We start from the raw sequence: 15,138 nt of genomic DNA on the forward strand, positions 1-15,138 counted from the left end.
CAGACCAAGCCGACCGCTGGCTGGGCGTCGGGGGCCCTCGGGCTGGGCTCCTCCCAGGCCCGGAGAAAGCAGCCACACAAAGGGCCCCCACCCTAGCTCCCGCTCCCTCAACAAGCAAGAGTGCTTTCTCGCCAAGGTAACACCCAGTATCTAAAGGAATCATGCAAATCTCTGAGGCCGTTCAAAGGTCCCAGTGCGAAAACATCAGAAAAGCAGCAGAAGATTCACAAAAGATGTCGGATGGAGGGCACCTGGGCGGCTCAGTGGCTTAACCTTCGGGTCAGGTCATGATCCCGGCCGGAGTCCTGGGATCAAGCCTCATGTCAGGTTCCTTGCTCAGCAGGGCGCCTGCTAATGTTCTCCCCCTCAGTGTCTCTATGTCTAATAAACAAACAAACAAAACAGATGTCGGGTAGAGACACTGCATTGCTCACTGGCACCAGAATCAAAAATTGCAAGTTAAAAAAAGATGCATGTTTCCCCGGCTCTTGGACACACGTGAGCGTGGACTAAATGTGGACCTCTGGTCACCAGGACACTGTGGTGTCTCACTTTGCTCACGGCAGGTGTCCACCGCACTCCTTCGTGCAGGCGGCCGCTCGGGGCCGGAGCAAGCATCCCTCCGCAGGGTGGCTCAGCTGCGGGTCGTGGGTGTCTTCAGGCAACACAGGGAATGTCAGCAGGGGGAGGGGAAGTGGCGCGGGTGACATTTCAAAGAGCAGAATTCGGGTAGAGGAACGTCTGACAGCCAGGACGTGTCAGCATGGGGGTGCATAGGGTCCCCAGCAGAATGGACACCCTTGAAGTTGTCCCGATGGGGAGATGCTCTGTGCACATCACGTGGGAAACAGCGGCATGCACAGCCGAGCGCACAGTACGTCCCGGGTTTGGGCACAGGGCACGGAAGAAGGATGCACGCACGCCTGCTGCCCCTGCCCTGGCTGCTCTCGGCCCTGAGAGCGAGACCACCCTTGTGTCTAAATCTTAACCCTTCCTGTGTTTCCCGCAGTGGAGACAGCGTCACCGTTTGCCAATCCAGCAGGAAAATGTTGGAGAAGGAAACCGCGAGGTCCTGAAACAGGCGTCCGCAGGGTGCTCCCGGACTGCAGGGTGCTCCCGGGTAAGCCGCTGCAGGCAGGAGAGCAGCGGCCGCTGGACCTCGGAACCACCCGCCCAGCTCGGGGCAGCTCAGCGGGTGTGGGGCTGACTTCTGGTTTTCCTTATTTTCCTAATGTTTTACAATTAGCAAAAATGATCTTGGTGATCTGAAGGCAACAGTCTTTCTTTCTTTCTTTTTTTTTATGTGTCAGAGAGAGAGCTCAAGCAGGGGGAACAGGCAGGCAGAGGGAGAAGCCGGCTTCCCACCGAGCAGGGGGCCAGACGCAGGTTGGATCCCAGGACTGATCTCACCCAAAGGCAGACACTTAACTGACGGAGCCCCCTGGGAGCCAGCAAAGGTGTTTCTTCAGTCGAAGAAGTGCAGGTGGGCCGGATGGCGGTGGGCGCAGGACGTTGGGTTTGGCACCAGGGCAGAGGTGGGGGATGGCACAGCTCTGAGCCAGACACGGCCTGAGACCAGGGCAGAGGTGGGGAGAGCGGGTGTGGCATCACCCTTGTCCAAGGCGCAGATCCTGTGTCTCCAGTAGGTAAGCAGCGGGCGCCCTACCCTCTGGGCCGGGAAATCACGTGTTTGTATGTAAGTAGACTGGGAGTCTGGGAATCGGGATCCGAGCGTTCTACCGACTCATGCCGCACCGTCGCCCGGCTAATCCAGATGACCCAGCTCAGGGGCTGTGTCTCCACCGTGATGGCCCCTCTCCCCAGGCCCTTCCCTTCTGGGGACGTGTGTTTGGGTCACTGGATTCAGCTGAGGCTTGGAGACATCAGGACATCCTGAGAAGCCCAGTTCTTGATCTAGCTGCAGAGGTGGGTGACCGTGCTGGGTCTCAGCGTGGGGATGCATGCCCTGGCCCTCAGCTCCCGTGGAGGAGGATGGATGCAGCCGCACCAAGCCTCATGGAGAGGGAGGGGTCTTCTGAGCTGTCTGAAAACAAAACCAGTGTCCGTAGGATATTGGTTGCTCCCCCAAGTGCTCCTACAAAATGAGGATGGAGGGACCATCACCCCTATTATGCAGACAGGAGGGGGGTTTGGAGAACTGGCCCATGGCCATGTATTGGGTCGAAAGGGGAGGTGATGGGAGCCTTAGGATTGGTCTCTGGGCTGGAGAGGTGGCCCCTAGTGGTCTGGAGCCTGGCCCTGGGGCCAACCGGGGCAGAGGGATAGTGTCCTGGACTGCAGGCGTGCAATGACATGGGGCAGACGGCATCTGTCTAGGGGTCGTTGGTTTGTGTATCAAAGGAGAGCCCAGGCCAGCAGTTCACTGTCTCGAGGAATGAGCAGACCCTGGATCTGCATGGCTACAAGGCATCGAAGCATCCGAAAATGCAGAAAATTAACGAAATGGCATGGCAGACACAGAAAGCTGCAAGGAGGGGCCATCTGTGGCGCCCGGCCCTGGAACCCGACTGGCCAGGCTGGCCCCCAGGCCAGGAAACTCTCTTGGCTTCCTCTCCTGGGCGGGTCAGCTTAGCTTAAAGCCAGTGGCTTTCCAGTCTGACGGCCACGCTGCTTTCTGGGGTCCCCTCCAAGGAGCTGTCACATCCTGAGCCCCCGGCTGGGGCCCAGCCTGGCTGCTCATGTGTCCCTGGGATCAGAGAGAGCAGGAGAAAACCCAGGGCCCTCCTCACGGTTGACTGGAGGGCACCACTTGCCCTCCCCAGCCTGCCTTCTGCTCCCTAACCTGCTTACACGGGCGCCCTCGTGGGTGCTCGGGGGCGGGCGTCATGTCCTCGGTCTCCCCATGCGTGGCCCTTTGAGCTTGTGGCCCAGCCCTCCGAGGGGCTGAGTGAGCATCTTGTGTGTGCCAGCTGCTGGGGGCCGCCCAGGGGGGCCTGACAGGTGCCCCAGGGGGCCGCTTCCCTGCGTTCTCGCTCACTGACTCCGTTCTTCGTGTCCGCACCCACCTTCGGGTGGCTCACTCGCTCTGTGGTCCGTCTGAGCAGAGCCTCCTTGGCCCAGGGGTGCCTGGGGGGGCTCAGCCAATAAGCCTCTGCCTTCGGCTCAGGTCATGGTCCCAGGGTCCTGGGATTAAGCCCCGCATCAGGCTCCCTGCTCGGCAGGAAGCCTGCTCCTCCCTCTCCCACTCCCCCTGCTTGTGTTCCCTCTCTCGCTGTGTCTCTCTGTCAAGTAAATAAATAAAATCTAAAAAAAAAAAATCTTCTTGGCCCCGACGGCGCCCCCTTCTCCCCATCACCCAAACCAGCCACACTCTTCAAACCTCTTGCCCTCGTGGGTGCTGCCATCTCCAACCCCTGCCCCTGTGTTCCCTGAAACTCCCCACTCACATGCAGGGGCCAGGAGGGCCCCGGGGTCTCTGCACCCTCTCCTCCGGGAGTTTGCCCGTGAGCCCTGCCGGCTCCCAGAGTGAGGACAGGATTCAGCGGATCCAGGCAAGATTCCGGCTTCTCTGCTGTAGGCACGTGGATTAGGGCTGTCCCCCCTCAGACTCTCAGGGGCTCCATGAAATGCAGGGAACAGGGTCTGCAGCCGCACAGCGTGGCCGCGAGGGCTGAGTGTGGCCGTGTGCGGAGAGGGTGTGCGCCCAGGGAGTGTAACAGGTGGGGCGTCCAGAAACCAACCACCCCATCCCGTTCCCCAAACTCAACACTGGGCGTCCGAATAACCCTTGGTCCACCAAGAAATCGAGAGAGAAAGTAGAAAAAACAGCAGATTGAATAAAATGAAAACTGAAGACGTTGAAATTTGTGGGATTCGACTAAAGTGGTGGTTAGAGGCAGATGTCTAGCACTGCAAGGCCCGCATCATAAAGCAAGGAAGCCGTGTCAGTGAGCTCGTCTCCCCGCTACAAAACCAGGCAGAGAAAGAACTGATTATACACCAAGAGTAGAAATCAGTGAAACAGAAAACAAAAGCATTAAAGAGATCCAGTGAACCCACTGTGGCTCTCGGAGAGGGTCGGGAACACTGGGAAACCTCCGGAGACCCGAGACAGAAGGCAGAAACGGCCAGTTCCAGAGCCGCGGACGCAAGCGCAAGCGGGGCAGGAGGAAGGTCACGGTGTTGACTGTGGTCATGGGCGGCAGCACTCGCCAAACCCAGCAAGTGGCCCCTGGGCCGAAGAAGAAGCCGGAAGGGAAACTCATGAATTCAGACACGTCATTACGTGTGGGTGCTCCGTCCCTGCTGCAGCTCCACCAAGCTGTGAACAAGACCCAAGAGCATTTGTGGGAGAAATTAAGAAAGACCTAAATAAAAGTCAAGGGGCGGGGGTGGGGGGGAGAAAAGGCAAGCCGAGGTGCGGGGGGTCTCACAGAGCTGGAGGTCCAGGACTGCCCCGCGGGGTCCGGGGTCCCCGCTGACTCCTCGGGCTCGGGGTCCGGCCCCTAGGAGGCAATGCCTGCAAGCAAGAAAACAGAGTACCCTCCCCAAGCCCGAAACAGAGCTGGAACCCTCTCAGTGCCTGACTGTATCAAGGAGCGGACCCCTACCCTCTCTGAGTGGCAGAATAAAAAGATTTCTCTCTGAATTGCAAGACGTCTCCCCGAGCCTCAGCGTTCTCCAGCAGGGGGGTCCTCATTTATCCCAAAATGATCAGGTGTGCCAGGACACAGGGTCCCACGAACCAGGAATAAACAGTCAATATGAATCCATGGGTCACCAGATAGGAGAATCCCTGCAACGAACCTTAAAATGTTAATACGTGCAAGAAAACAAATGGAAAAAAGGGAGAATTTATTCAGGGAACGGAGGTCTGAAGAGAAAGTACCAGACGCACGCTGGAGAAGTGACGTCAGCAACGAAATGGATTTTTTTAAGGTTTTTTTTTTTTTAAAGATTTTATTTATTTTACAGAGAGAGAGATCACAAGTAGGCAAAGCAGCAGGCAGAGAGAGAGGGGGAAGCAAGCTCCCAGCTGAGCAGAGAACCTGGACCCTGAGATCATGACCTGAGCCGAAGACAGAGGCTTTAACCCACTGAGCCACCCAGGCCTCCCCCGAGTAGATGATTTCAACCACAGGTTCTGGAGAGCAGAAAAGAGGATTTGTGAAGTGGAGCCTGGGTGAGTCGAAAATACCCAGGGGCAGGGCAGGGGCGATGGAGACTACAGATCGAGAGCTGCGTGCGGGAGGCACGGTGCCCGCTGCTAACGGGGCCTGGGTGTCGCCCCGACCCAGAGCAGACGGCTCCCAGACCATGGCGCAGAAGCAATATTTGAATGATATTGGCCAAGAATTTTTTAAAAAGATGAAAAACAAAAACGGTAGATTAAAGACATTCTATGAATTTTAATTGGCATAAGTACAAAGCAAATACACCTAGGAACATCCTAATAAAACTCCTGAAAGTCAAGATTTACAAGCATCCAGGAAAACTGGTGTCTTATCTTCTGGGTGCAACAGAAAGAGATAACACAGAATTTTTCTGCAGAAATGATGGGAGCAGGAAGACAATGGAAGGATGTCTTGAAAGAGCTGAATGGCAAGGACCCCAGCCTTCAGTTCTGTATGAGGGTCGGGCTACTGCTGCCCGCCCTGCTCCCCCGGCCCGTGGCCCAGCCGCTCCCCGGTGCCCCACCTGACCCCACACCGTGGGTTCACCCCCGTGCCCTTTCCCTGTCCCCCGCCTCAGGGCTGTGCATCTGGCCTGTGAAGTCTGCAGCCAGGTCCCAGAGGGTGGGCTCCCCTCCAGATGCCCCCCCCCCAGCACAGGGCCCAGCAGGGACGACCGCCTCCTCTTCCTGCTCCCCACGGCTCCCCACAGGGGCCTGTCGGGGTCGGCGGGGCAGGGGCCCTGTGTCTGGAGGCCCGCGGCCTCTCTGCAGGCGCGCAGCACAGGCGGCCAGAGAGAAGAGCCGTGGCTGCGGTCTCGGGCTTGTCCCAATGCTCCGTCCCCTTCGGCTGTCTGTCCTTGCGGGGACATCTCCCTTCCGCCCCCCGCCCAAGTGTGTCCCGTCCACACTGGCAGCAGCCGGGGCCTGGCGGCGGCCCTCCGCTCCCTGCAGGACCCGGCGTGGCCGAGTCAGAGAGTGACCACAGCCACCCCACTTGGCTCTCCCGGGGCGCGGAGGGTGTGCGACCTCTGCAGCCTCAGACGCACCCCGGGGGTCTTTGTGGGGTTTGCCCATGTGCGGGGGGGCCCACGAACACGAGGTTCACCCCTGCAACAGCCTCACGTCCTCAGCAGGAGATGCCATGCAGAATCCCCTCTGTTATCTCGCACTTTCTGTTATCTCTGCAGTTTGCACCATCGAGGACACGGCAGCAGCGGCGAATAGAAGGTCTCAGTGAGCAAATCCAGCCGTGTTGAGGAGGAAGAGGATGGCCCGTGTGCGTGTCTCACAGACACCCGACCGCACTGCTTACGAGCAGCACAAAATCCGCTTGGGTGGAGGGGGCTGGGGGCTGGGGCGGGCTCACGTCCACGCAGGCAGGGAGGGGACGGGTGTGAGCCCAGCAGCGCTGCGATTCCCCTGGTGTCCCAGCGAGATGAGGCCCATGAGGGGAGGTGAGCCAAGCCGGCAGGAAGGCAACAGGCTGTGGTGCCGACGGTGGTTTTTCAGGAACGTTTTCCTATCTTCTGCCTGTTTTGGACATGAGTGAAACATTTTTATGAAGAAAAGGCCGTGCTTTAGGGTTTTCAGATAAGTTCTTCGGGCTCTGGCCTCTTAGGCATCTTTGCCTGTGGCTGGGACTCACCCAGGACCTGCATGGGCCGCATGGGCCTGATGCCCGCGCCGCAGTAGGGCAGTGGGCCTGGCGCTGCCGAGTGCGGGAGAGCCGGAGCGCCCACGCAAGGCCAGGCTCAGAGGCCAGCCCGCGGCCCGCACAGCACAGAGCCGGGCCGGCACCTGCTCTCGCCCGATGCCATCCGGCCGCCCGGCTGGACTCTTGTGCTGGACGCTATGTGGAATCCGTTCGCAGTGCAGGGGGAGGCCGGGGCTCCACGGACCCCCTGCCCACTCTGAGTGCAGGAGAGGCCGCAGCCCTAAGGCCGCCGCCCTGTCCGGCGGGGCTCGAGGCCCCTCAGCTTCTGCGGGCGCTGGGCCGCCTACCCCCCGGCGGGGTCGTGCCGCGGGGGAGTCCCTGCGCGATCCGCCACGGCTCAGCACCCGCAGGGGGACAGGGCGGCCCCTCCTCCGGCGTTTGGCCGTTCAGTGTCCCACGGTCCTGACCGCGCTCGCGACGGCCCGGTCTGGGGGCTGCGGGAATCCGCTTCCCGGGCCACGTGCAACCCGCGGGCGCTGCGCCCGGGGCGAGGCCGACCCGACCGCCGGCTTCCCGCTGCGAGCGCGCGCGTCCCGGGGGCCTGAGCGCGGCCGCGTCCCCCACGCCCCAGACCTCAGGGTCCGAGCAGCGCGGCCCCGCGCGTGTCCGCGTCCGCCCGCGGGCGCCGCCCCTGCAGCGCCGGAGCGCGGGTCGCGAGTCGGGCCCAGGGGAACCCAGAGGCGCCCCTAAGTGCCGCCACGGCGGGCCCCTGCGGGGACGCTCCAGGGGCCGGGGCGCAGGCGGCCGCGCACGGTCAGGCCGAAGCCGGGAGCCGGGGCGAGCCTCCAGGACCGCCGGCGGACTCCGGGAAGAGCGCGCGCTCCGCCCGCCGCCCGGCCCCGCCCACAGCCGCCCGGCTCCGCCCCGTCCTCCCGGCCCCGCCCACCTGCCTGGCTCCGCCCGCCGCTCCCAGTCCGGCTCCGGCGGCGCTCCCCACCCAGGCCCCGCCCACCGCCCGGCCCCGCCTACCGCTGGCGCCTGCGCGCGGCCCGTGAGGCCTGCGGGTCCGTGGGACTGAGGTCCGGCGGCGCCGGCGTCCGGAGGTGGCGGGTTCGAGTCCTCGCGGCCGCGCCGCAGCCCCGGTGCCCGTCCCCGGCGCGCGGGCACGACCGTTGCGGGCGGCGCGGCCGCGGCCTGCGCGGCGAATCTGCCGCGGCGAATCGGCGGGCTCGGCGGCGGCGGCGGCCTCGCGAGAGTCGGGCGGGCGGACGCGCGGGCGGGCGGGGGCCGGGGCCGGGGCCGGGGCCGGGGCCGGGGCGGACGGGCCCGCGCGGGCGCCGCCGTCATGACGGGCCGCGTGTGCCGCGGCTGCGGCGGCACCGACATCGAGCTGGACACGGCGCGCGGCGACGCCGTGTGCACCGGCTGCGGGTCGGTGCTCGAGGACAACATCATCGTGTCGGAGGTGCAGTTCGTGGAGAACAGCGGCGGCGGCTCGTCGGCCGTGGGCCAGTTCGTGTCGCTGGACGGTGGGTCCGCGCGGCCGGGGGCGCGGGGCGGGGGGCCGCGGGGGGCGGGGGGTCGCGGGGGGGCCGCGGGGGTCGCGGGGGACGGGGGTCGCGGGGGACGCGGGCGACACGGGGGGCACCGCGGGCCCTGGCGTGCGGTTCCCGGTGGCACCCGGCGGTCCCCGTGCCCGAGCGGAGGCCGTCCCCGCCGCGCATCCGGGGGCAGCGGGTAGCGGAGTTCACAGGACCGACGCTGGGGACGCGGCCGCCCTGTCCCTCCAGAGCTCGGCTCACACGGCTGCGGGGCGGCTCCGGCGGTCAGGGCGCCCGCCCCGCGAGCACAAAGAAAAGTTCGGTCGCCCCCGTCCCGCGAGCCGCCGTCCCCGCTGCCCCGCGCGGGCTGTGTCCGGCTGCCCCCGTCTGGGGCCGGCGTCTTCCCCTCGGCCGCTGCCGCGGACTTGGCCCTGGAGGGCGCTGGTGTCCGCGGCGGGTCCTGCCGTGGCTGCGCCGTGACCCTCACCCTCCCCAGGCGGAGGACGGGCTGCGGAAGGCGCTGGACGGGCCGGCGCCGCTGCAGGCCCGCGGGGCGCCCTGGGCGCACGCCCTGTCCTTTCTGCGGCCCGAGGCCCTGGGAGCGGCTCGCCGTCGTGGGGGCGCGTGTGCGGCGCGGGTCGTGTCCGTCGCGGCCGTCCCGGCTGTTCGCGCAGGAGCGCTTGGGCCGGGTCCGGGGGCTCCGCTTGCGCGTCCCGCTGCCGTCGGTGAGGCCCGAGTCCCCGCCGCGCGCCCGTGCCGCCCGCGGACTGTGCGCGCAGCCCGAGGTTTCGGGCCGCGGAGGTGCGGAAGCCGGTTCTGCGCCGGGTTCGCCGACAGTCGCGACCGCGAGCGGCAGTGGACCAGCTGCTGCGCGCGCTCCGGGGTCGTGCCCGGCTCGGCTGTCCTCGGTCGCCGGGTTCCCGGCCCACCGGCCCTTCCTTCCCGGGAAGCCCGCCTGGTCCTCGAGCGTTGCTGTCGCGCGGGAGTCGCTGTGCCCGCGGCTTGCTGGGTGCTGTGTGGGTACCGAGGCGATGGCTCTCGTGGGACCCACGGCGACCCGCTCCGGTCCTTCGTGTTTCGGTCGAGGGTCGGAGCGTTGGTGTTCCTGCTTCCTTGAGCGTTGGTGCCATTCTCCAGTGGACACGTCTGGGCCCAGAGGTTTTCTTTCCAGACGGTTCGCAGCCCCAAGTCCCGGATCTTGGGCAGTGTGGGCTGTAGTTTATCCGGGTCACCCTCTCCGGGGACGGCTGGGTCCAGGTTGGTCCATTTGCTCTAAGCTGCAGAGCTGTGGCTGCCCTTCCCTCATCCTCTGAGGTCTGTGGGGTCTCTGGTGGTGCCCCTTTTCCTGGCCGCACACTTCCTTTCCCGTCTTCTCTCTTCTTACCTGTCCTGCGGGAACTTTATCGCTTCAGATGAGCTTAGCAAACAGCGGTTTGGGGTCTGCTTGGCTTCTCCCTCCCGCTCTCCGCCCGTCCTCTCTGACGCAGGGCGCGTGTCTGCGTGCTCTTCCTTGACGACTTCCTGGGATGCCGGCGTGAGGGCTGCGCGGCACTGTGTTGTGGCTTTGTCACACTGTCAGACTGTCCCTCGAGTCCCTGGGAAGAGTGAGGTCAACAGGAAGGACAGACGGGTGTAGGAACCGACACTTAGGGTGCCCTGTGGAAGGGCACTGTGCTGACCACACCCCGCACCTGTCGACTGGCCGCCCTCCCGGCAGCTGGGGACACAGGCTGCAGGGGCGAGGGCACGCGAGAGAGTCGCGGACGTGCGCAGGGTGCCCCGCCGGCGTGCCGTGAAGCCGGTCTCACAGCCAGGTGCCCCGGGAAGGCGCGGTCCCACGGGTGTGAAGACGCTTCCCCAGCCCAGCCCGGCTCTGTCCCAGGGCTTGTCCTCCGGGGGACGCGCAGGGAGGGGCTGCAGATGCTGCGAGGGCTCTTAGCCCCCAGGCTGGCGGAGAGGCCGCTCCTGGGCCCGCGGCCCCGTGCCCCGCTGTCCCCCCGCTGTCCCCCCGCCCCCGTGCCCACTGGGGGCCGTGATCTCACGACCTGCTGACGTGGGCTCCCCCAGCTCCCGGGCAGACGAGCGCGTGCCAGCGGGCTTCCCTCGGGTCCTCCTCCGCGGCAGCCTCACCTGGAGGCCGAGCTTGCTTCTCAGCGCTCAAGGCCCAAGATCCCTCCTATGGGCCCTCATCAGGGGCCCACGGTCACTGTCTCTCCTGAGCCCTCTTCCCTGCTCCTCGAGAGCTGCGTAGGGACAGTCAGCACAGTGGGGCACCTGGGACTCTGTAGATGAGGCGCCAGGACCGTGGGGCCAGAAGCCCTGCCTCTGGGGGCTCCCGACCGGGCTCTTTCCGGCAAGCACCCATTGTGGGCCAGGCCTGGCCTCTGGGGCCCAGAAGCTCTGGTCCCCGAGTCCCTGGAAGATACTCTTGGACCAGCCCAGTGTGAGGCGGGGGTCCAGTGCTGGTGGCGTGAGTGCTACTGGGGACCCGGTGGGCATGGGGGTGAGGAAGGCGGCCAGCCGAGACGAGGGGCGGCTGTGTGAGGACGGCACGCGCTCGGCGTGGCCAGAGTGGCAAGTCGGTGGGCAGAGTCGGCCTGGCTGGGGCCGTAGTGGGGTCCTGAGGCGGGGTCCTGCCGCTCCCCTGGGGAGGGGCTCGCCCTGTGTGTGGCTTCCCAGCGGGGTAGGAGTGCGTGTGCGGTGCCGTGTGTCCATCCTGCGGGAGGCAGCAGCCCTCCCCCGGCTGTCCCCTCTGCCGCCGGTGGTGCCGACCCTGCTGTGGACCTCCCCCTGGAGGTGTCGGCCCTGCTCCCTGCAGACGCGGCCTGGAGCTCCCTCCGCCTGCTCCCTGGGGTCCTTGCCCTCTCCCCTGGGAGCTCTTGCCGTGGTCTCCGTAGTCACAGCTTGTCACGGCTGCAGACGTGCGCTTGCCAGTCGCGGCGTCGGTGAGCGCCGCGTTGTCACAGACCGGAGCGGTGAAGTACTTTCCGCACGCTTGTGTTGGTGACCCCCCGCAGCCGTAATACCGTGAGGAAGGTTTGCAGCCCCCAGCCCTGGACGGGGAGGGCTCCCAGGAGCGGGGCCGCCCTCGCTCGCTGGGAAAGGTCCCTCTGCCCCGGGGAACGGTGGGACCCACGCCTGCCTGCCTGGCCGTGCCCGGCCCTGCCGCCTGTGATTTAGGCCTCTGAGCGCAGGGTGGTGTCCTGGCCAAAGTGCCTGCTCTCAGGAGACGTCGGCTGAACTCCGCTCAAGGCCCAGGCTGGACAGGGCTGCTCTGTCTATGATGTCGCTGGCGGCGTTTCTCGGCCGCCACGTTCCATGCTGCATGGCTTCCAGAATCAGGGGGTTAATCCCTTCGGAACAGGGTCTTTGGGTGCTGCATCGGGTGGAGAGGGGTCTCCGCTTAGCTCCCCCTGTCACCCTGTGTCCGTGTCCTGGCGGTGTCCCGGGACACAGCACTGCCATCGCCTGGTCCGGAGTTTTCTGGGAGGCCCCGAGGGGCTCGTGTCCTGACTGCTGAGCCCACCTCCAGGGCGTCTGGGGAAGGGCTCACGCAGCAGCGACAGAGACCCTCCCTGTGAGTCGGGTTCTTAAAAGCTGTGCTCAGCCGTGTTGTTGGAGTGTGTGGGTGAACAGGGGTGGTTCTGGGGTGCTGAGGCCCCGCAGCCCGGCCTCCTGTCCCCGGTGTTGAGGTGCTGGTGTTGCTGGCCTTGGTCCCTGTGCTCACGGTGTCCCCTCGGCTCCTGGGTGTGCAGGTGGCGGTGGTGCGGGGCGTGGCATCGGGCCTTCTGCCGCCGTCCGCGAGGGGGCGGTCTTGGCCGAGTTGTCCCGTGACAACCCGCTGGTGCGCTATTGTTGCAGGCGCGGTCAGGGAAGATTTCTGGTGTGTTGAGAAGTGGCGGGAATAGCCCGATGGGGTCTGGCGGCCAGGCACAGGCAGTCCTTCGGCTTCCGGTTCCAGAGCCCCTTGGCCTCCTGCCTTACCGGTGAGACCCGCCAAACACGCACTTTTTGTACCACGCACGTGCGCATTCCAGATTTGGTCTCCTGTGACCCAGCCCTGGTGGGGGTTATGTGCTGGGTGCCAGACTCTGCCTCCGGGTGGCCAGCATGCTTGCCGGGGCCACTGAGTCTGGAGGGGACCGGATCCCAGAGTGTCCTGAGAGCACCTGATGCCCTGAGGCTACTCTGGGGACCTCGGGGTGCACAGGGCAAGGGCGTGCGCGTGCACCGGCCCCGTGTGTGAACCGGTCGGGAGACCGCCCTGGGACGGAGCCGTGTGGGACACGGTGGCCGGTCCTCCGGGAGAGGCAGGCAAGAGCAGCATGGGGACAGCAAGTAGAAGTCTCGGGAGAGCGGAAGGGGGAGGCCGTGGTGGTTTTGTGAGACTCCGAGGAGGAAGGAGACGGCGTCTAATACCCGCCCGGAGTGCGGTCCCTCTTCTTCTTCTTCTTCTTCAAGATTTTGTTTATTCGAGAGAGAGCACGGGGGGGCGGGGCAGGGATCCCGAATAGCATCAGGTAGCGCCTCGGTGGGGTCTGCCTGGCCCCCTTCTGTGTCTGAGCGGGGAGTGGGGCGGGGGGGCCGGCGGGACAGCCCCGGTTCTTGTTCCTGCAGGCGGGGCTCTGCAGGGTTCCCGGCGCCTCAGTGTCCTTTCGCTTCCCCTTTTCTAAGGGCTGTGTTTATCTGAGAAAGAGGGAGAGAGAGTGCCTGCAGGCCTGCCTGTGGCCACTCCTTGGGACCGGGGCCCCCTAGGCTGCCGTACTGTGGGTGGGCTGCACACGGGTGGGTGAGGAGTGCCTCCTGCAGGCCGGCTGGCTCGTCCGCTCTGGACCACAGAGGCCCACAGTCCTATGCCTGGGGGGACGGGTGCAGTGACCAGCGGCCGTGGGCAGAGGCAGGGCACGCGGAGGGCCCCGGGCGGGTGAGCTGTGCTCTCTCTAGCTGCCACGGGGCAGCGTGCGCTCTGGAACACGGTCAGAGAGTGTGGGTGGGTGTGGCCCCTGCCATGGCTCAAGGTCAGGGCCACACGCGTCCTGGCAGGCCTGAGGGTGGGGAGGTTTGCCAGTTGCTAAGAGTGGCAGGGGAGGCCCCAGTTCTGCAGCCACGAATGCTGATCCCACGGTGTCCTTGCTTCAGAAACGCCCCGTGCTGTGAGGGTCGGCTGGTGTGGTTCTTTCCTGCCAGGGTCTGACTAATCTGTCTGATTTGTTTCTCTAGGTGCTGGCAAAACCCCAGCGCTGGGCGGCGGCTTCCACGTGAACCTGGGAAAGGAGTCCAGAGCGCAGACCCTGCAGAACGGTATTCCCCATGGCGGGCGCTCTGGAGGACGGCAGGTTTCGGGGCGGGGAGGGCAGGAGTGGGTGGCCTGCAGTGACCCTGGCTAGTGCTTTCTGAAGTGCGTCGAACAGGAGTGTGTTACTCCTGACTTCTGGGGAAGGTGTCCGGTCTCGCACCAGTAAGTAGGACGTTAGCTGTGGTCAGCTCAGGCAGGGACCCGTTCTGCCAGGCCCTCTTGGGTGTTTGCGTGAGGACACTTTCAGGAACGTCAGGGCACAGCAGAGTGCCTCCTGCTGCTGCATCCCTGTGTTCTGTGGTCTTCAAGGAGACCCCGCAGCTTCTGCACAGACTCCACAGTAAAGCGTCGTGGCGCAGAGTCACACGGACTGCGGGGTTCCCGGCGCGTGCGGAAGTTCGCACTCTGCTGTGGTCTGTTACACGCGCGGTAGCATCACGTCTGGGAAGTCACTGTGTGTGCCTCCGTTAAAAATTCCTCCTTGCTAACCACGCACACTGCGGCCTGGGTTCCCAGCCCATCCCCGTCTTTGCTGGCGCCGGCTGCTGACGGGTGGCGGGGGCTGGAGGTGGGGGTGCCCCCGGCAATTTCTTAAAACGACACAGGAAGGACGCTTGTGGCACCGACGGGCTCTTCCTTGCACGAACGATTTCTCGGTAGCAGGCGACGCTGCTGGACAGCATCCGACCCACGGGAGAACTTCTTCCAAAACGGGAGTCGGTCCTCCCTGCTCTGTGACTCCGTGTGCGGGACAGTCAAGGTCCCCTGCTGTCATCTCGGCCGCCCACACGGCCTCTCCCCCGGGAGCAGTCTCCGTGTCAGGAACGCACCTTCTCTGCTCGCCCCAAGAAGCCTCGCCGCCGTCTTTCAAGACTGATCGGGAGACTGTGGCCGTTCAGTCCCGTCTTCCTGCCCCGCTTCTGGCTCTGGTTCTCTCGCTGTTTCCACCACAGCGGCAGGGACGCCCCCCACTCAAGACTCGGACCCTCACCGTCACCCACGAGGGCTGGAGTCCACGTCCTCCGAACCCCCGTGGATAGTCTGACTCTTCCCAGACATCGCGGATCTTCCTGACGGCATCTGGAACGGAGAATCTTTTCAGGACGTTTCCATCGACTTTGCCCCGATCCATCAGAAGAATCACTCTGATGGCAGCTCCAGCCTTAGGACAGGCGTTTCTTGATAATAAGACTTAAAGATCAAAGTGATTCCTTGATCTGTAGGCTGGCTGTCGCGGCAGCAGGCGCGAACCAACATTAATCTCATTGTCCACCTCTGTTCAGGCTCTTGGGCGCCCAGGTGCCCTGCCAGTGAGCACTAATATTCGCTGGACTTTTTATTTTTAAGATTTTATTTATTTATTTGAGAGAAAAAGCATATGCAGGGGGAGAAGCAGAGGGAGAGGGAGAAGCAGATCCTGCTGAGCAGAGAGCCTGATGTGGGGCTCGATCCCAGGACCGTGGGATCATGACCTAAGCCGAAGGCAGAGGCTTAACCGACTGAGCCCCCAGGC

The 15,138-nt window shown here is 64.5% G+C and overlaps 1 protein-coding gene across 6 annotated transcripts in view; it reads left to right on the forward strand.

Annotated features, from left to right (window-relative positions):
* Positions 1 to 8,077: 8,077 nt before the first annotated feature.
* The window catches only part of BRF1 (BRF1 general transcription factor IIIB subunit), a 44,222-nt gene continuing 37,161 nt past the window's right edge, over positions 8,078 to 15,138 (forward strand). For 3 of the 6 annotated variants that reach the window (XM_082737332.1, XM_082737333.1, XM_082737335.1), the window contains exons 1-2: positions 12,191 to 12,315; positions 13,550 to 13,630. Coding sequence is in view for 2 of the 6 variants with exons in the window: in XM_082737329.1 (XP_082593455.1) it covers positions 8,134 to 8,317; positions 13,550 to 13,630 (265 nt within the window). In the remaining 4 variants the exon portion in view is untranslated. Of the gene's footprint in view, positions 8,318 to 12,190; positions 12,316 to 13,549; positions 13,631 to 15,138 lie in introns of those variants that run through there. The other 3 variants (XM_082737329.1, XM_082737330.1, XM_082737334.1) reach the window with 2 other exon arrangements.

Source organism: Mustela nivalis (genome assembly GCF_964662115.1).
Source record: "Mustela nivalis genome assembly, chromosome: 6".
NCBI classification, from domain to species: Eukaryota; Metazoa; Chordata; class Mammalia; order Carnivora; family Mustelidae; genus Mustela; species Mustela nivalis.